The 20,287-nt window shown below is 35.4% G+C and overlaps 1 protein-coding gene across 1 annotated transcript in view; it reads right to left on the bottom strand.

Moving 5' to 3' along the window:
* nAChRbeta1 (nicotinic acetylcholine receptor beta1) overlaps window positions 1-4,641 on the bottom strand; it is a 71,264-nt gene extending 66,623 nt beyond the window's left edge. Inside the window, exons 1-2 of the mRNA XM_065355735.1 lie at window positions 4,143-4,641; window positions 2,559-2,752 (exon numbers count right to left, since the gene is read on the bottom strand). Coding sequence (XP_065211807.1) covers window positions 2,559-2,619 — 61 coding nt within the window. The 5' untranslated portion in view covers window positions 2,620-2,752; window positions 4,143-4,641. The remainder of the gene's footprint in view (window positions 1-2,558; window positions 2,753-4,142) is intronic.
* Between the last annotated feature and the right edge of the window lie 15,646 nt (window positions 4,642-20,287).

Raw genomic sequence — 20,287 nt, 5'->3', positions numbered from 1 at the left:
TGACAGGTCAGCCGAAATCGCAAATTTTGCGTTTCAAGATAGGACTTGCACAAACCTTTTCAAACTTTACAAAAGTAGATCGAAAGATCATGCAAAAATTTATCACCTGTCAAAATTTCAAGTGCGAAAGTTCGTTTTTCGATTTTTGGTGAATTTTTGAAAATCCAATTTAGGCCAAAAACGAGGGAAAAAATCAAAATTTTACCAAATTGACCAAGAAAGCTGAAATTTGGGATATATCCAATTTTCGACATGCCAAATCGATTGGAAACGGTTTCAATCCGTTTTGAGCAGTTCTAGAGCCTCCAGCAGATTTTTGAAACTCGAAATTCCCACAAAATTCCATTAAATTGGAGTTGTAAAGCAGAAATTTATTCTAATAACTAATTTCAATACACTACGAAGTACTGCAGGTAAATCTCAAGTCGTTTTGGAGCCTCCAGCGACTTTTGAAAATTCCTGAGCCTCCAGCAGATTTTTGAAACTTTCAATTTTCACAAAATTTCATCACAAAATTTCATCACAAAATTTCATCAAATGGAGATGGAAATATGAAATTTACTCTACATTCCAATTTTAACACCCTCTGAAGACGACTTCAGGTGGGTTCAAGTCATTTTAGATCCTCCAGTGACTTTTTTGAAAATTACTGGAGCCTCCAGTAGATTTTTGAAACTTGAAATTTCCTCAAAATTTCATCAAGCTGAGATGGAGAGTCGAAATTTATTCTGAAAACTAATTTCAATACGCTACGACGTGGACTGTTGGTGGATTTCAAGTCATTTTGGAGTCTCCAGCGACTTTTTGAAAGGTTGTATGGAGTTTTTTTGGAAAATTGAAATTTCTTAAAAGTAGCTGGAAGCTTCAAAACCATTTGAAACCACCACGTAGTATGCGAAGTATGCAAATTTCAGCTTGCCAACTCCATTTGATAAATTAATGTTGCGGTTATTTCAATTATCAAAAATCTACTGGAGGCTCCAGTAATTTTACAAAAAGTCGCTGGAGGCTCTAAAATGACTTGAACCAGCCTGAAGTCGTCTTCAGAGGGTGTTAAAATTGGAATGTGGAGTAAATTTCATATTTCCATCTCCATTTGATGAAATTTTGTGAAAATTTAAAGTTTCAAAAATCTGCTGGAGGCTTCAGGAATTTTCAAAAAGTCGCTGGAGGCTCCAAAACGACTTTAGATTTACCTACAGTACTTCGTAGTGTATTGAAATTAGTTTTTAGAATGAATTTCAGCTTTACAATTCCAATTTAATGGAATTTTGTGGGAATTTCGAGTTTCAAAAATCTGCTGGAGGCTCCAGAACTGCTCAAAACGGATTGAAACCGTTTCCAATCGATTTGGCATGTCGAAAATAGGGTATATCTCAAATTTCAGCTTTCTTGGTCAATTTGGTAAAATTTTGATTTTTTCTCTCATTTTTGGCATAAATTGGATTTTCAAAAATTCACCAAAAATCGAAAAACGCACTTTAGCTCTTGAAATTTTGACAGGTGATACATTTTTGCATGATTTTTCGATCTACCTGTGTAAGGTTCGTGCAAGTCCTATGTTGAAACGCAAAATTTGCGATTTTGGCTGACCTGTCAATCAAAATGGCGGCCATTTAGTAAATAAGGCCAACTTTTTTTGGGCATGTTTGCTTTAAAATGTTCCTTAGGATGTCCCCTTTAAGAAAAAAGTTGTCCAGGAGAATCGGCGGGGGGGGGGTGAAATTACTTTTATTGTCATATGCCGGACTATTAGTGAGAGAAGTTGCAGCATAGAAAAAATAAGTTGAATTGAGTGAAAGTCAAATAAAATTCTCTGATAACTGATTGGTCTAATTCTGAGTATGACTGATGTTCACTGATGGGTGCACATTTCATTGATTTTTCGCCTATTTTCTTCCAGATTTATCGCTGATTTCATGTACTCGAATTATCATTTATTTTTTTCCGCACAATTTTACGCTTGTATTTGTATGTACCTATATTCATTGTTAAGTACACAATTGTCACTTATCGCATCGTAATTTTGTAATAACTTAGGTGAGATGAGTAATATTCAAGTACATACTAAGGAAACGGGTCTGAGATCATTTTGTAAAATTCTGAATTTTTATCACCGAAGTTTCTAACATCGAGTGACACCATTTGTGGTCTAAAATGAACTCCACGTGATTGAAAATTATGAAATGCTCAGTGTGTGTGGGCAAATCATTCTAAAACTTAAGGAATAGTTTGAATTTTGGGGCTCTGTTAAATCGAAACTTGAAAACTGGGAGCTTAATTTTACATATATTTGCACTGTGTCCAAATTTTTCCCCTTGCTCGATCAATTTATTGGGTTGGTGGCAAACTGTGCCCTCGCGTTTCCCCTTTAAAAAAGTCCTCTTCTCATGTTATCATATAGATAATAGGTATCTAGTTTGAAATGAAGTATCTATGAAAGTAAGTTGATGTGGCCTGGAGATTATAAGAGGGCAGGGAATAGGGAATGAGGACTTATACGTATAATAGCAACTATTCTACTCTAAAATTAGTACAAGTAAAAGTGTTCTACTCACATGTTGGCCAGATAAAAACAATTTGCGTGATTATTGTTAGCAGTACGGCATTGATGTTCATGATTTGGAGTATGTTAAAGCCATCGTCAACATTTCACAGCTGCGCAATATCGTGATTTTCTCATTTTGCCGGCTGTAATTCCCTTATTGCGCGAATTGCAATACGATTTTTGGCTTGGTGTGTCGGCAGTACACTGAGGGGCAAAAAAAAGTATCGTAGAAATTAATATAAAGCGTGTCAGAAGTGGCTACCAGGGAAAAATATACCTAATTATCATAATCCACGATAAAGAATACCTATTGTAAAATTTACAATATTATAATTACTTAAAACTAATTCTGGTTCGAATGTTTGATGAAAATGGAGGAGATATTGTAAATTTCTCTCGAAGATAACTCAAAAACTTTTTGCAGTTTGTGGGCTCGTGAAAAAGTTTTTTGAAGATTTGATGAAAACCAGTGTTGCCATCTTTTCAAACGTCGAAAATTAGCCAGAAAAGTAAAAAAAATAATATATCTCGATCACTCCCTGACTTATTTTCATCTTACACCCATGTTCGAAAAAAAAGTCAACGTATAGAGGATTAAATTTCTGACCTTCTATTCTTCGTAATGTTGAGCCAAATCGAAGAACAAAACCCAGCATGCTGAATAAATGAAATCACGAGCCTAAAATGTCAATTAAAATATCCAAAAGTACCCCAAATTGCTTCATCGCTTCATCGTAAAGCACTTACCTACATATAAATGGCATTTATTCATCTAATGATTTTTTCAAGAGATGTCTGGTTACATTCAAATAGCGAGTTTTGCACACCATTCATACCTAATACTAACACCCACCGCGTGTGTAAATTTTTCCAATTTAAAGACGAGGAGAGTCAATGAAAGAATTGATTCAAAACGTGCAGCAGCCAAAGTATACCTACTACAGTAATATGGATTTTTATCTCCTATTAAAAGAAACGTACGTAAAAAAAAAAGGCAACTTTAGCGCGTTGGTGCGACAATAAACAGCGTTATTATTGATTCGAATTTCATTTTTGTTATTTTCGCGTAGCCATACCCAACCCATGTATTCTATTATGCACATACATTATCAAATATAGCTCGAGTATAGCGAAATGATCGAGAAAACAAAAGAAACAATGAAAATGAAACTAGTTGCCAACGAATCGTCAAACAAAAAAACGAGCAACAGTGAAAAAAAATCATAAAAACTCAAACTGTTAACTACCCATCGACTCTGTGCATAAGCAAAGTACATAGATAGGTACGTGATATAGATGAAATCTCATATATTCGTCATAGGACATGATTGATTCGTGTTATTTTCTCGTTTACGTCGCAGTATAGGTAAGGATTATGGCTACGGAAATATAATTTTTCCCTACGAGAAATATACGATTAGGTGTAAGTAGATTATCAGCTCGGATATCCTGTTCGTGTCTGCGTGATCCAATAATAAAATAATCGAAAACGAAACGCGATAGGCGTTTCATATCGGTATACGACTGTAGGTACGCGAGAGAAAACCAAAGCAACTCCGGCATCAGTATGGAAAATTGGCGTATGTAAACTTACCTTTGAAAATGTGAAGAAGAAGGGCCTTAGTAACAAAAAACGATCGGTGGCCAAATCGTTCCATATTCAGTATATCATAAAGACCAAAAAAGGTCCTAAGATCACAGCAGCGTTTGCGATGAAGACATTTTTACGACGACGACGACGACAACGACGACGAAGACGAAGAGAATTGCGACGACGATGCACCACACCGGGTTCAGTGAGGAGCCCTGCACAGCCAAAAATACCGATAAACGATACGTAGGTATAGGTGAAGAAAATCACGATCGTTGGGTTCTATCCTTCGTCACTGTGGAGGATTTTTTCAAGTATCTGGCTCGATTATACGATTCGATGGTACACAATACTGCCAGACGATTTGCTTCACGCTTTTCGAGATACGCGATCCTGCTGTATGGTTTTCTATCCTTGCCTTTTCTCTCTATACACGATTCTCGGACAGCCCGGAATTCGCGATCACTTTACTACGGTTTCTGTTGTGTACTGCTTCAGTGGCAGGCGCGGGATGAGCAGCATCCGAAAAAGCCCACCGTGTACATTCGCGAACGATGCGATTCCCTTACTTTGCTACGTAGAATCGTTCGTTCGTTCGTTCGTTCGCTCGTTCACGTTCGTTTCTTCTCGGCTGCGGTGTTGTTTCGTTCGTTCGCGTTGTACTGAAAAACATCTCCCGATGGTATCGTTCATTTTTACGAAAATTTATCTCGCACGAACTCGTCATCTACATGTAGGTTAAGTTTAATCTTTAACTCGGTGTAAAATATTCATTACCGATGGATTTAAGATTTCCTTTCTCTTTTTTTCTTTTATTTATTTATTTTTTTTTAGCGAAATCTTTTTCTCCTCATTTGTCGATTTCCGATCAATTTAGAGGTTGTGTAGATTCGAAATATTTATTCATCTTTTGGCCTCATATTTCACTTCCTTCCAGGGGTGGCAATTTGAATTTTATCCGTGTGTAGCACAAAAATTTCGGCACAAAATTACTGTGATATAATCCCCCCCCCCCTAATCCGGGAAAAAATCGATAATTTGAAGGGAAAAGACGAAATTTATTTGGTTATTAGGTAATATGAGTAGGTACGTCTTATTTTCTAATATTGGAAATTCAGGGCTAGTTTTAATTTTTTCCAAAGAAAAGTAACTTTTATAACCAAAAAAGCTCGAAAAAGTAACCAAATAGTAACCAAAAAAAATTACAAAAAGCGAGTAAAATATTTTGGTGCAGATAAAATCACCAAAAAAGCCAGAACTTTTCCTCTTTAATTAAAATCTAAAAATCGAACTCAAAAGAAACTTACAATTTTAGCAATAAGCAGGATTTTTTGGCAAGTGTGCAAAAAGTTATACTTTTTTCTCAAATTTTGTCAAAAAATTTGATTTTACAACTTAGTGATTTAAAAAATCAAGATTCTTTAGTAATTGGTTCAAAAAAGAAGAGAATTTTGCAATTTCTGTCAAAAAAAAAACGAAACTTCTGAAATTCTGATAATTTCTCAGCAAAAGAAAGGGTCTTTTTAGCAATCTGAGGTAAAAAAGTGACGCATGAGTGAGACTTTTTGGAATTTTTTGCAAAAAAACACGACCTTGTCACTTTTTAGCAATTCTTGTTTAAAAAAATGATACTTCTCTGGCAATTTAGGCGAAAAGCCAACTTTTTTGCTACTTTTGGCAGGAAATAAGATTTCGACAAGAGTTTTAGAAAAAGGCAAGAGACTTCTTCGCAATTTTTGGCTATTTTGCGAAAAAGCGAGAATTTTTGACAGTACACATAAATTTGCAAAATGTAAGACTTGGACAACTTTCGCTAAAAGCAAGACTATTTGGGAATTATTGGCAAAAGGTGATAATTAGCCTACCTACGTTTTGAATATTTTTGCCTAAAAAGCGAGACTAAGCACCTAGAAATATTTTGCTAAACAGTGAGAATTTTTGTCAAAAAGAAAGACATCGACAATTTTTTAAAATAATTAGACTTCTCGGTAATTGGTAAAAAAGTAATATTTTATTGCAAAGCCAAAAAAAATCCTCTGAGACCCCCCCCCCCTCTAGCTCCCTTTTTTTCTTTGAAATGAGCTATTCAAACTCGAGAGATTTGCAAGTTGAGTGCAATTTCTGTCGAAATAGGTCGACTATTTTGCAATTTTTTTGGTAAAGACCAAAACTTTGGCGTACCTAATTTTTGGGGAGAAAAATCATCGGAAGGGGGGTGATTTTTTTTAGTAATTTTGCTAAACATGCGAGATAATTTGTTAATTTTTTGCAAAAGTCGAGACTTTTACAATTTTAGTACCTAATACGTAACTTTTTTAAGATCAATTTTTGACATTTTCTATCAAGAAAGCGAGATTTCCGAGATTTTTTGGGGTAAGGGGGGGGGGCGAATGGGATTTTTTCAATTTTCGAGGGAATTACAATTTATATACATTTTTAGGAAGAAACGAGTTTTTTTTGGCAATTTTGAAAAAGGTAGGATTGGTTATTTGTATTTCAGCATTTTTGGCATAAATATCTAAGAGATATATATTTTTTTCTTCCCAAAGTAGGACTGAGATTTGAAAAATTCGGAAAATTGAAAAAAAAAAGTAACCTGAGTAACCCAAATTTTGAAAAAAGTAACCAAAAGTTACTTTCTGTAGGTAATAAATTTTAGTAACCTCTAACGGAGTACTAGCCTTGGAAATTCATTCATTGAGAATCCATTTTAGGGATGTCGAACCGTTGAACTAATTACAATACGTAATACTTGACGAACAGTTTAAGTATTCTTGAATAGGAAATAAACTAGTTGTGCGAAAATGATTTTTGTTTCAATTGAGAAATTTTTTTAGAATCTCCAAAACTATTTCATTTTCATTGACTAATTATTACTACTGCACTCTTAATTTTGTGTCATGTGTAGCATGCTACACACGAAATCGGCTCGTGTGTAGCCGAAGTTACACAGGCTACAGGATAGTTGCCACCAATGCTTCCTTCTCAGTAAGATATCGAATGGTACTGTTCGTGTTGTTTTTTGTACTTTTTTTTCCCGCTGAAATTACCAGAAAAGCTTAATTTTTGCCAAAGGTGCCGAGAAGTGTAGCTTCCGGAAGAGGGCTGGTGGAGGAGACTACTGACTCTAAATGTTTCTGCTGTTTTTTTGTTTTTTTTTACAGAAATGCAAAAATCTATTCATTTTTTGCAAAATTTGAAAAACACCCTGTTTTATGCCAAAATTCCAAAAAAAAGTCCTATTTTTTTGGTTGGTTGCAAAAAAAAACATAGATAGGTAATAGATATTTAAGTATTTGAAAGTGCTCACAAAAAAACATGTGTTAATAGGCTATAATTGCAAAAAATCCTCTTTTTCTCCAAAGTTGCAAAGAAAACTAAAAGTTCCGCTGTTTTGTCAAAATTTCCAAAAGTCCTTGTTTTTTTCAATCAAACATTCAAAGTCTTTCTTTACTTATTAAACCTTATTTCGTTCAAGAATTTTTTGTTGTTTTTTTCATTTTTTTTATAGATAAGTATTTGAAAAAAATCCTATCAAAAGCGTCAATTCAGTAACAAAATTTCAAAATGTTCCGTTTTTTTTTCAAAATTTGCAAAAAGTTTTTTTTTGTAAAAAATTATTTTGAAAAAATCCAAGTTTCCCTAAAAATTTCAAAAAATTTTGCTTTTTGCCAAAAAAAACCACAAAAAGCTTGCTTGTTGCAAAAAAATTGCAAAAAAATTGTAGAACAACTTGCTTGCGACAAAAAATTGCATAAACACTTGCTTTTTACAAAAAATTGTAAAAAAATACAAAAAATTGCAAAAAATCTTGCTTTTTTTCAAAAACTGAAAAAAACTTGCTTTTTGCCAAAAATTGCAAAAAAATCTTGCTTTTTACAAAAAATTGTAAAAAATCTTGTCTATAATACAAAGTTGCAAAAAACTTGCTTTTTACTAAAAATTGCAAAAAAATCTTGCTTTTTACTAAAAATTGCAAAAAATCTTGCTTTTTACAAAAAATTGTAAAAAATCTTGCCTATAATACGAAAAATTGCAGAAAATCTTGCTTTTTTTCAAAAACTGAAAAAAACGTGCTTTTTGCCAAAAATTGCAAAAAAAACTTGCTTTTTGCCAAAAATTGCAAAAAAACTTGCTTGTTGCAAAAAAATTGCAAAAAATCTTGCTTTTTACAAAAAATTGCAAAAAATCTTGCTTTTTACAAAAAATTGTAAAAAATCTTTCCTATAATACAAAAAATTGCAAAGAATCTTGCTTTTTGCTAAAAACTGCAAAAAACTTGCTTTCTGCCAAAAACTGCAAAAAACTTGCTTTTTTACCAAAAATTGCAAAAAAACTTGCTTTTTACAAAAAAAAAACAAAAAAACTTGCTTGTTGCAAAAAAATTGCAGAAAAACTTGCTCTTACAAAAAATTGCAAAAAACATTCTTATTACAAAAAATTGCAAATAACTAGCTTTAAATGCCAAAAAATTGCGTTTTACAAAAAATTGTGTGGTGACTGGGACTGTCCTTGGTATTCAGAGGGAGAGCCCAGTACTTAGGTACCACAATATAGTAAGCCCAGGGAACCTAAACTTGACTGATATCCTTACGAAAGAGTATCGAACAGCAAAGGTGACGAGACACCGCTAAATGATCATAGACCGCAAAATGATGTGACAATTTTATTGTAAACATCTCTGATATAAACCCGGCGATGAAAGTTACAAATAAAAAGCACAAACATTTATAAAAAAAGCACTTGCAATATCGATTGCAAGTGGAAGCTCTGAAATGCATCCGAACCGGAACACCAGTGAAAATATACTCAACGTTTTGTAACGTCTCTAATGGCGGAGTGGCTATACTCGAACTAATCCGACAGAGTGCACTACTTAGTCAGTGCTGCCACTCCGAGGGAACACATCTTCCCTTTAGGTGGAAGCTGTGGGCGCATCCCCTACCGTCACAATAGCAAAAAAATCTTGCTTTTTACAAAAATGTGCAAAAAATCTTGCTTTTTGCCAAAAATTGCAAAAAATTTGTTAAAAAAGTTGCTAGTGACAAAAAATTGCAAAAAGCTTGCTTTTTACAAAAATTTGCAAAAAACTTGCTTTTTACAAAAAATTGCAAAAAACTTGCTTCTTACTAAAAATTGCAGAAAATCTTGCTTTTTGCCAAAAACTGCAAAAAAATCGTGCTTTTTGTCAAAAATTGCAAAAACACTTGCTTTTTACAAAAAAAAAAAACAACAAAAAACTTGCTCGTTGCAAAAAAATTGCAGAAAAACTTGCTTTTTACAAAAAATTGCAAAAAACTTGCTTTTTACAAAAATTTGCAAAATGCAGCTTTTTTTGTTCAAAACTACAAATCTGTGCTGCTGTTCTCCTTTTTTTCGATCAAATCTTGAAATTCTTCATTTCCGTTTGTCTTCTTTCTGAATTTCGTGTTCTTTTCCAATTCTTCTTATCCTCTGTTGACCAATGTTTGCTGAAAATCCTGATTTTCAAAATTCCTTCTTTTAAACATGTTTTTTAGAATGAAATTTCGAAATTTACTTATTTATTATGTTTTTTTTATCAATTCTTCTACTTCATTTTTTAAAAATAGAACACTTTTGCATTGAATAAATGTTGCCCTCTTCTCCCTCTAATTGAAACACGTGATGAGATAATACCCTAACAAAGGGCCTGATTTTTTTGCCAACGCTGCAAAAATGTCCTAATTTTTTACATTTTTATACCTTAATTCAACTAGGAAAATTTCCATTGTTGTTTTGTCTAAATTTTTTTTTGAAAATAGTGGTACAAATCTGAAAAACAAGAACCCAAAAAGAGTGCGATTCCAATTGTAATACTCAGCTTGCTTCTCGATGCCTAGTTTGGTCATTTTTATCGTAGGCTAAATGAATATTGATCGAGAAAAAAGATTTTGGTTCACTTTCTGCAAATCAAGCTCATCACAGCTGATAAATAAATAAATAAATAGCGAATTTCTGGTGGACGATATGGCGAGAAGTTTTGAAACTACTGAGAATGCCATAAAAAATATACTTAACGAAACAAATACATATTAGTTCTATTTAGTGTCGGTATACATTACACACTTTGCGAGAGTTTCGGTTTCACTTTTAATTTATTAGGTGTTTTAGTATCTTACTTTTCATAAGTTACTCGCATTTGTTTCAATTCTTTCTCTATAACGAACCATACGTACACATATGTACATGACGATCGCTGTTTCATTTCATTCTATCTTTTTTCTTCACTCTACTACATATATGTTTAGGTAGGTAGTTATTCTTTGCGCAACCGATGATTTTTCTCGTTTAATTCGAAAAAATTCTCTTTCACTGGTTTGTCGTTTAGACGTATCTTACCTTATATACTCGTACCTACGTTTGTACATACATTGCGTACCGTACCGTACTCGTCGTATTTTTCGAGCATTTGAATTCATTCCTCGTTTCTCTGTTTTGATCCGTTCCATGAGATAACGCAGCGTCGCGTGATTGTTTATCAAACAAATAACTCAGCTAGGTAGGCTGTAGGTACGCAAATTTCTGAAATATTTGCGAAACCGCGAACACAAAATGCGTAACTACATAAATAACGCTGGAATTCGCTTGGCATCTGAATTTTCTCATTGTACAGAACGCACAAGCTGCTCGTGTGTTGTAAAGTATACTTACCTGCTCTTATTCTTATATATGTAGCCTATGAGGATGTGTAGATACGTGTAGTACGTTGATATGGAATTTTAAAATGGGATTTGAATAAGTTTTCTTTTTTTTTTTTTACATGCATTTGAAATTATAGTATCGTATAAAGTAATTCGTGAATTGGTATGTGTATAATGCTTATCGTCTGATTTCAACGAAAATTGGGGTTTGAGAAAGGAACACGTTTAAGAATCACTGTCAACGAAATACGAGTAATTTCAATCAGTCACCTCGAGTATGATATTTTCTGATCAGATTTTCAAATTTAGAAGAAGCTGGAGTATTGAAAATTGTGCAAATCTGGTGATCTTCAACTGAAGGGTGAAGGGCAGGCGTGAACTGTCATTTTGGTTACTTGAAAAATTAAATTTTGTCATTTCCAAACTACGTATTCAATGCCTCGAGCAGGATTGTGATTTATTCAGAAAAAATTTTCGAGGAAATTTAAGAATTCCTTCGTTTTAATTCGAATTCCAACTACGGTCTCGTATACCTCAAATGTGAACTTGAGTACCATTTTTTCATCGGATTCGAAACTTTCAACAAACATATTTGCAATTTAACTAATCGTATGTGATGAAGGAAAAAAACCACAGGTGTAGGTGGTGTAGGTATTTCTTGAAACCAACCGCCATTTTTTACACCCTCCCATCTATCGTCATGGGTGTAATAATCATGCAATTACAAAACACCCCCCCTCCAATAAAAATGTAGCTTTTGAAAATATTCGCGTAGTACTGAATTCCTTTCACAATCGCGTCGCTTTCCAAATATGAATCGCTATTCGCATGTATGCGTGTTAATAAAATTGCCTAACCAGTTTGCCGTAAATATGGATTGATAATACAGCATCATCATTCCTTATTAATTCTCTATTTATTTTATGTAATGGTTTCGTTTGATACTATTTTCAGAATATTTTGTTTTAAAGATGGTGATTATTTTTTTTTTAAAAAAGGGGTGGCTGCAGCCCCTTCCCACAGTTCAAAAAACAAAGTGAGTAGTGTGATGTATCGAATAATATGTTTATGAAGGTGTTGAACACGAATATGGCATTTGTTTTTTTATTGGACTTCGCCTGTGGTCTCCACCACCCCCTCTATCCCATCTAGTCCGGTGTATGGTATGTATTGGAATAATTGCACCACCTCCCGATCGTCCGAGACAATTTTTTTCTTGAAGGGGACATCCATCCTAAGATAGATTTTAAAGCACACTTGCCAAAAAAATTATAATGTGAGAGGGGGGGGGGGTTCCTTGTCATCTTGTAGAAAGGGTATAGCAGGTTAAGTATGGTGAATCGGCCCTTGAAACAGATTTTGACCGCTCCTACCCTAAAAGGTCAACCATGATGAGAAAAAACTGTGATGAAAATTTTGGACCCCTAGGGCAAGTATTTTGGGGGGGGAGGGGCAAAAATGTGTTTTTTCTGGTTAATTTTCTCACTAGACGCCATTTTTCACCAAATGCTGATAAAAATTTCGCGTTTTTTTAGATCGGTTCTAGAGAGTCCAAAGAACAAAACCAATTTAGGAAAAAAAATTTGGGCAATTTTTTTGGGGGGTTCTGCCCTTTTAAAAATTTTGAACCGCCATTTTGTAATAAAGGATCAAAGTGACAATGGAATTTTTCTAGTCAAAACACGCGTAATTTATCCGTAAACATACCATAAAAATTTCAAAAATTTTGGAGTGGTGGAAGTTTGTCAAAAAAAATAAAAACTGACCACCCCTTTGCTTTATTAAGCATAAGCTGCACCTACTATACATGGGTACAAGTTATGGATAAACCACCTATTAACCATTGTTTTTATAAAATCATTTCATTCTGATGCCAACAGGAAATATTTATGCGGGGCCTTAACCTCCCGGACCCCTTTCAACCCCCCCCCCCCCAACCATGGTTATTTTAATGAAAAATAAAGTCGCTGATATGGGTGTCGTTTTCATATGAATCGAACCTTCTGAAAACGAATTTGCAGTCGAATTCCCATTTGGACCATTTTTTGCCCCCCTCCCCTCACGTCATGATTAAAATGAGTATAGGTAAGCATTTTACACACATATTTAGTCATTATGTTTCGTAGTTTTGTGAATTATTTTCGCATTAGGTATAACTTCGATGGAAAATAGTCAAAATAAATACGAATATGCAGTCGAATTCCCATTTGACCCATTTCTCTCCCCCCCCCCCACCACTTAACCAGAAATATTATTTATAGATGAAAAATAAATTCGCCGATAATGGTGTCGTTTTTCATATGAATCGAACTTTCTGAAAACGAATTTTCAGTCGAATTCCCATTTGAACAATTTTCCTCCTCCTCTCTTTGCGTCGTGAATAATGAGTATAGGTAAGCATTTTACACATATACCTAGTCATTATGAGTCGTAGTTTTGTGAATTATTTTCACATTAGGTGCAACTTCGATGGAAAATAGTCAAAATAAAAAATCTTTTTTACAAAAAGCATGCCTGTGAATGTGATTCTCTATAAGTTACTGTACCACAATGCATTATAACTTGTAGGGGGTCTTTCAAGATATGCATTCCTAACAGTTGTGAGACCTAATGCAAAGAGAGGAGGGGCCCAAAAAAATGGTTCAAATGGGAATTCGACTGCAAATTCGTTTTCAGAAAGTTCGATTCATATGAAAAACGACACCATTATCGGCGAATTTATTTTTCATCTATAAATAATATTTCTGGTTAAGTGGTGGGGGGGGGGGAGAGAAATGGGTCAAATGGGAATTCGACTGCATATTCGTATTTATTTTGACTATTTTCCATCGAAGTTATACCTAATGCGAAAATAATTCACAAAACTACGAAACATAATGACTAAATATGTGTGTAAAATGCTTACCTATACTCATTTTAATCATGACGTGAGGGGAGGGGGGCAAAAAATGGTCCAAATGGGAATTCGACTGCAAATTCGTTTTCAGAAGGTTCGATTCATATGAAAACGACACCCATATCAGCGACTTTATTTTTCATTAAAATAACCATGGTTGGGGGGGGGGGGGTTGAAAGGGGTCCGGGAGGTTAAGGCCCCGCATAAATATTTCCTGTTGGCATCAGAATGAAATGATTTTATAAAAACAATGGTTAATAGGTGGTTTATCCATAACTTGTACCCATGTATAGTAGGTGCAGCTTATGCTTAATAAAGCAAAGGGGTGGTCAGTTTTTATTTTTTTTGACAAACTTCCACCACTCCAAAATTTTTGAAATTTTTATGGTATGTTTACGGATAAATTACGCGTGTTTTGACTAGAAAAATTCCATTGTCACTTTGATCCTTTATTACAAAATGGCGGTTCAAAATTTTTAAAAGGGCAGAACCCCCCAAAAAAATTGCCCAAATTTTTTTTCCTAAATTGGTTTTGTTCTTTGGACTCTCTAGAACCGATCTAAAAAAACGCGAAATTTTTATCAGCATTTGGTGAAAAATGGCGTCTAGTGAGAAAATTAACCAGAAAAAACACATTTTTGCCCCTCCCCCCCCAAAATACTTGCCCTAGGGGTCCAAAATTTTCATCACAGTTTTTTCTCATCATGGTTGACCTTTTAGGGTAGGAGCGGTCAAAATCTGTTTCAAGGGCCGATTCACCATACTTAACCTGCTATACCCTTTCCATATCAGTGACTATTGATGATATCTGATTTTATTGTGGAAATTTTTCAGATGGGCGAGAGAGGGAGAGCTCGTAACACTAGTTTATCTGCTTGGAATTCGTAGACGTAGGTAACTTTTAACAATATTTCAAAATGTCCTGGTTTTGAAATGGAGACTTCAGGAAGGATGGGTCACCCCCCTCACCCCTAGCCTATTTGGGTCACAGTTTTTGAAAACGAAAAGTGTGTGTTTTTTTTTGTTTTTTTTTTCAAGTGTACTTCATTAGAAATGAGCTTGAAATTCAAACGAATTGTTCCACTAAGTATAAAAAAATCACCAAGCACCTTATTTTTGAGAAAGAGACTCAAGGCGAGAGTAGAACGTGGTTTTTCAGTTGTTAGATTTGATGAGAAAATAATTATCTACCCATTTTTTGATTTTCTTCAAGTTCAGAAAAATTGTGCTGGGACTTCTCTTCCTCTCCCCTCTCACCAAGTTGAAAGCATAGCATAGCATTTAAAAAAAAACAACGCAGCCACCTTTTTGAGAAAAATCTTTGCCGGTCACTCAAATTATTTTGGTATTTTTCCATGTAACCCACCAAAAATGGGAAAAATCGAAAAAATCGAATGGTACAAACCAAACTTTATGATTTTTTTGTGAAAATTTTCCATTTCTAGTTTAGTATTTTCCCTAGTAAGTCCCTTTAAAAAAAAAAACACCTTCCTCTGTGTCCCAAACGATAATGGTCAAACTAAAAAAAAAAATATTGAAAAACCAAACATTTAAATGCTTTGAACATTGTTAATATGTATCTGGTCATAATCTTCCTGAATAACCCTCTTACCACAAAAAAACCTACCTACGGAGTCCCAAATAATATGATATCTTTAAAAAACCAACACGTTTAAGAGTCAGAAGGAGGGCTTTCCTTTTGAAGGGAGGTTATTTCGAAAAGTGTTTGTCCAGAAATGGAAAATTTTCAAATTTTTTCACAGATTTAAATTTGAAAAAATTGTTTTTGACTTCAGAGGATTCTATTCGTATATTCAAGGGGGAGCACCTTTGTTGGGGCACCGAGGAAGGTGTTTTCCTGAGAACGGAGGTTAAATAGAAGAACTCTGCGAGTAGTTTGCGAATATTTTTTTACAGTACTTATCTGACTCCCAGGGGCTCCACGCAGTGGTGTTAAAATAGTTTGAGCGATCGAGTGAGGGAGATTTTTTCTTACTCAATATTATTGGAAGAACTTTTGCATGGAATTCGGAATTCTCGGATAGATTTAGTTGGGGGGCCCTATAAGGATTAATTGCACCCCCTGCCAATCCTCTGGGACAACTTTTTTCTAGCCCTTGTCCTCTAAAAAAAACATGACCCTACTCACAAAATGGCGGGCATTTTGATTTCCAGGTCATCCAAAATTACAGATTTTGCGTTCCAACATAAGACTTGCACGAAATGTTTTAAACCTTACCAAGTTATATCGAAAGATCAGGCAAAAATTTATCATCTGATAAAATTTCAAACGGTAAAGTGTCTTTTTCGATTTTTGGTGAACTTTTGAAAATCAAATTGAGGCCAAAAACGAGGGGAAAAAATCAAAATCTTACCTAATTGACCTAGAAAGCTGAAATCTTGGATATACCTTACTTTCGACCTGCCAAATCGATTGGAAACGATTTCGCACCGTTTTCAGCAGTTCTGGAGCCTCCAGCAGATTTTTTAAACTTGAGATTTTCTCTAAACCTCATAAAATAAAGTTGGAAATCCGAAATGCACGCTGCACTCAACTTACTTAGACACGATATTAAGTTGACTGCTGTCGGGTTTAAGTCATTTTGCAGCCTCCAGCGACTTTTTGAGAATTACTGGAGCCTCCAGTAGATTTCTGAATCAAGTGAAGTTTCAAAAATCTGCCGCAGACTCCAGGAATTTTCAAGTCATATCCATTCGATGAAGTTTCAGAAATCAACTGGAGGCTCCAGTAATTTTCAAAAAGTCGCTGTAGACTCCAAAACGACTTGAAAACCACCTGTAGTCGACTTCGTAGCGTATTGAAATTAGTTTGCAGAATAAATTTCGTCATTCCAACTCCATTTTGATGAAATTTTGTGGGAATTTCAAGTTTCAAAAATCTGCTGGAGGCTCCAGAACTACTCTAAGCGGTCAGAAACAGTTTTCAATCGATTTGGCAAGTCGAAGATAGGGTATATCCTAAATTTCAGCCTTCTAGTTCAATTTGGTGAGATTTTGATTTCCCCCTCTCATTTTTGGCCCTGATTTAATTTTCAAAAATTTACCAAAAATCGAAAAAGACACTTTTAGTCCGGCATATGACAATAGGAGTAATTGCACCCCCCTCCGCCGCCGATCCTCCGGGACAACTTTTTTCCTAAAGGGGACATCCTAAGGAACATTTTAAAGCAAACTTGCCCAAAAAAAAGTTGGACTCACTTACAAAATGGCGGCCATTTTGATTGACAGGTGTAATCGCAGATTTTGCATTTCAACGTAGGACTTGCACGCAGTTTTTCAAACTTTACAAAGGTAGATCGAAAGATTATGCAAAAATTTATCACCTGTCAAAATTTCAAGTGCTAAAGTGCGTTTTTCGATTTTTGGTGAATTTTTGAAAATCCAATTTAGGCCAAAAATGAGGGGAAAAATCAAAATTTTACCAAATTGACCAAGAAAGCTGAAATTTGGGATATACCCTATTTTCGACATGCCAAATCGATTGGAAACGGTTTCAATCCGTTTTGAGCAGTTCTGGAGCCTCCAGTAGATTTTTGAAATTCGAAATTCCCACAAAATTCCATCAAATTGGAGTTGTAAAGCAGAAATTTATTCTAAGAACTAATTTCAATACGCTACGAAGTACTGTAGGTAAATTTAATGTCGTTTTGGAGCCTCCAGCGTTTTTTTGAAAATTCCTGAAGCCTCCAGTAGATTTTCGAAACTTTAAATTTTCACAAAATTTCATCAAATGGAGATGGAAAGCTGAAATTTACTTTACATTTAAATTTTATCATCCTCTGAAGACGACTTCAGGTGGGTTCAAGTCATTTTAGAGCCTCCAGTGACTTTTTGAAAGGTTGTATGACGTTTTTTTGAAAAATTGAAATTTCCTAAAAGTAGCTGGAAGCTTCAAAACCATTTGAAACCACCATGTAGTCTGCGAAGTAAATTTCAGCTGGCCAACTCCATTTGATAATTCAATGTTGGGGACATTTCAAGTTTCAAAAATCTACTGGAGGCTCCAGTAATTTTCAAAAAAGTCGCTGGAGACTCCAAAACGACTTGATTTCAGCTTTCCATCTTCATTTGATGAAATCTTGTGAAAATTTAGAGTTTTGAAAATCTGCTGAAGGCTTCAGGAATTTTCAAAAAAACGCTGGAGGCTCCAAAACGACTTGAAATTTACCTGCAGTACTTCGTACCGTATTGAAATCAGTTCTTAGAATACAGTAAATGTCAGCTTAATTTGATGGAATTTTGTGGGAATTACGAATTTCAAAAATCTGCTGGAGGCTCCAGAACTGCTCAAAACGGGTTGAAATCGTTTCTAATCGATTTGGCATGTCAAAAATAGGTTATAACCCAAATTTCAGCTTTCTGGGTCAATTTGGTAAAATTTTGATTTTTTTGGTCATTTTTGGCCAAAGTTCGATTTTCAAAAATTCACCAAAAATCGAAAAACGCACTTTAGAACTTAAAATTTTGACAGGTGATAAATTTTTGCATGATCTTTTGATCTACCTTTGTAAAGTTTGAAAAATTGCGTGCAAGTCCTATGTTGAAACGCAAAATCTGCGATCTCGGCTGACCTGTCAATCAAAATGGCCGCCTCTTTGTAAGTAAGGCCAACTTTTTTTTTGGCAAGTTTGCTTTAAAATGTTCCTTAGGATGTCCCCTTTAAGAAAAAAGTTGTCCCGGTGGATCGGCGGGGGGGGGGGGGGGGTGCAATTACTCCTATTGTCATATGCCGGACTATTTGGCACTTGAAATTTTGTCAGATGATGAATTTTTGCCTGCTCTTTCGATATACCTTTGTAAGGTTTAAAAAGTGTTGTGCAAGTTTTATGTTGGAACGCAAAATCTGCGATTTTGGATGACCAGTCAATGAAAATGGCCGTCATTTTGAGTAGGGCCATGTTGTTTTTTTTCAGGACAAGGGCTAGAAATGTTCCTTGTAGGACTCTCCCTTTAAGAAAAAAGTTGTCCCGGAGGATCGGCAGAAGGGTGCAATTGAATCTTATGTGGGCCTCCGACTAATTGTCATTTTTTCTTTCACGTAAAATACCAAAAAACATTCGCAAGTTTCGATATGAGTCGCCCCAAAAAGCAAGAGTGTTGCTGCCCCTCCTAAATTTGGGTCAGATTTCAAAAAGCAAAGTATAGGGCTTGTGATGTATCGAATTCTATGTTTTTGACAGTACTGAACGCGAATATAACTTGGATTTTTCGATCGGACCCTTCTAAGATCCCCCTCACCCCCGCTTCATACCCCAAAATGGCGAAAATTTCTAAAAAATCGTTGAATTGGACTTGAGAACGATGATTTGAATGAGGTCTGGGGAACATTTTGTTGTTTTGCACCCGTATTGGACAAATTATTGTACTCGTAGTGGGTAACTTTCATCATCAAGATCCCCGCGCACTCTCCCCAAGTACCACTTATCTGAAATTTTTCATCGCTAATAGTGCAATCGATATACATATATATGTACGTGTACGGACGATGAAAGATAAATAAAGAAGAATATTACCCTTGTAATAGAATTCTGTTGTATGTATGTATATGTAGGTGGTTCTGCGTATGACATTTGCTCATTTACACATGCTTATTTTTGTACTTTACTCGGAGATGGTGACGGCTTCCGTAATGGTGGCGTGAAAAAGATGATAGGATGAAAGGATAGTGTGAAAAAGGGCGGCGAAGTGGAGGTAGAAAATAGCTTAACGTGCACGGGCAGGGCACCACACATATGTAAAGACGAAAATACATATACATACAACACAGAAAAAGAAAAAATAAGAACTCGTATGTACGTATAGGTAGGTATAAGTATAGGTAGTATGGTATGTATGTATGTATGGTACGATGGTACCTATACGTAGAGCTACTCTAGAGATAGCTACTAGACGAGCTGATTGCGGCGATAAAAGTATGGTATTTAGGACGTAAGCGGCGACGCTATTTGCATATGTGCGTGTCGTAGTGTCGCGTAAGTACCTACGTACGTTCGTCGTACGTATATTCGCGTATGTGGAATATTCGTTTCTCGTATATGTATGTATGATGGCAAGATGGAGAGCAAGTCGAAGGGATGAACGATCGAGGACAGGTTGAGGAGGTGGCGGTGTCGCTGTCGGTGTCGGTGCTGGCGAAGAAGTATACTCCGGCATCGGCATCGGCAACGAGATGAGTCGAGTCGAGAACGACGACGACGTAGTGAAACTCTGTGCAAGATGAAAAGGACTCTTTTCGGTGTGTTTTTTGAAAAAGAGAGAAAATTCATCGAATGAAAAACGTTTTTGGCAACCTTGCAAGAAATAGCGAGCAATGCGCAGGCGTTTACGGTGTGTTAGTGTTAGGAAGTAGGTAGCGGCAGTATTCGTGTTGGTATACGTACTATACTATTTGGCGTCAACGGGTCCCATTCCCATTCTGACGTTGGTAAAGCAACGGCGGTGCGCCTATCGTCGCCGCGCCGTTTCGCCTTTCCTTTCCTTGCCGTTTGCCTTTGCGTTCACCATTTACCATGCCATGCGATGCCGCGTTAAAAACTGTATTTGCCCTAAAATTTGGCGATACGCTATTT

The sequence above is a fragment of the Planococcus citri genome, chromosome 3 (genome assembly GCF_950023065.1).
Source record: "Planococcus citri chromosome 3, ihPlaCitr1.1, whole genome shotgun sequence".
NCBI lineage: Eukaryota > Metazoa > Arthropoda > Insecta > Hemiptera > Pseudococcidae > Planococcus > Planococcus citri.
The sequence above is the reverse complement of the archived record's forward strand: the minus strand, read 5'-3'. Positions and strand labels throughout refer to the sequence as shown.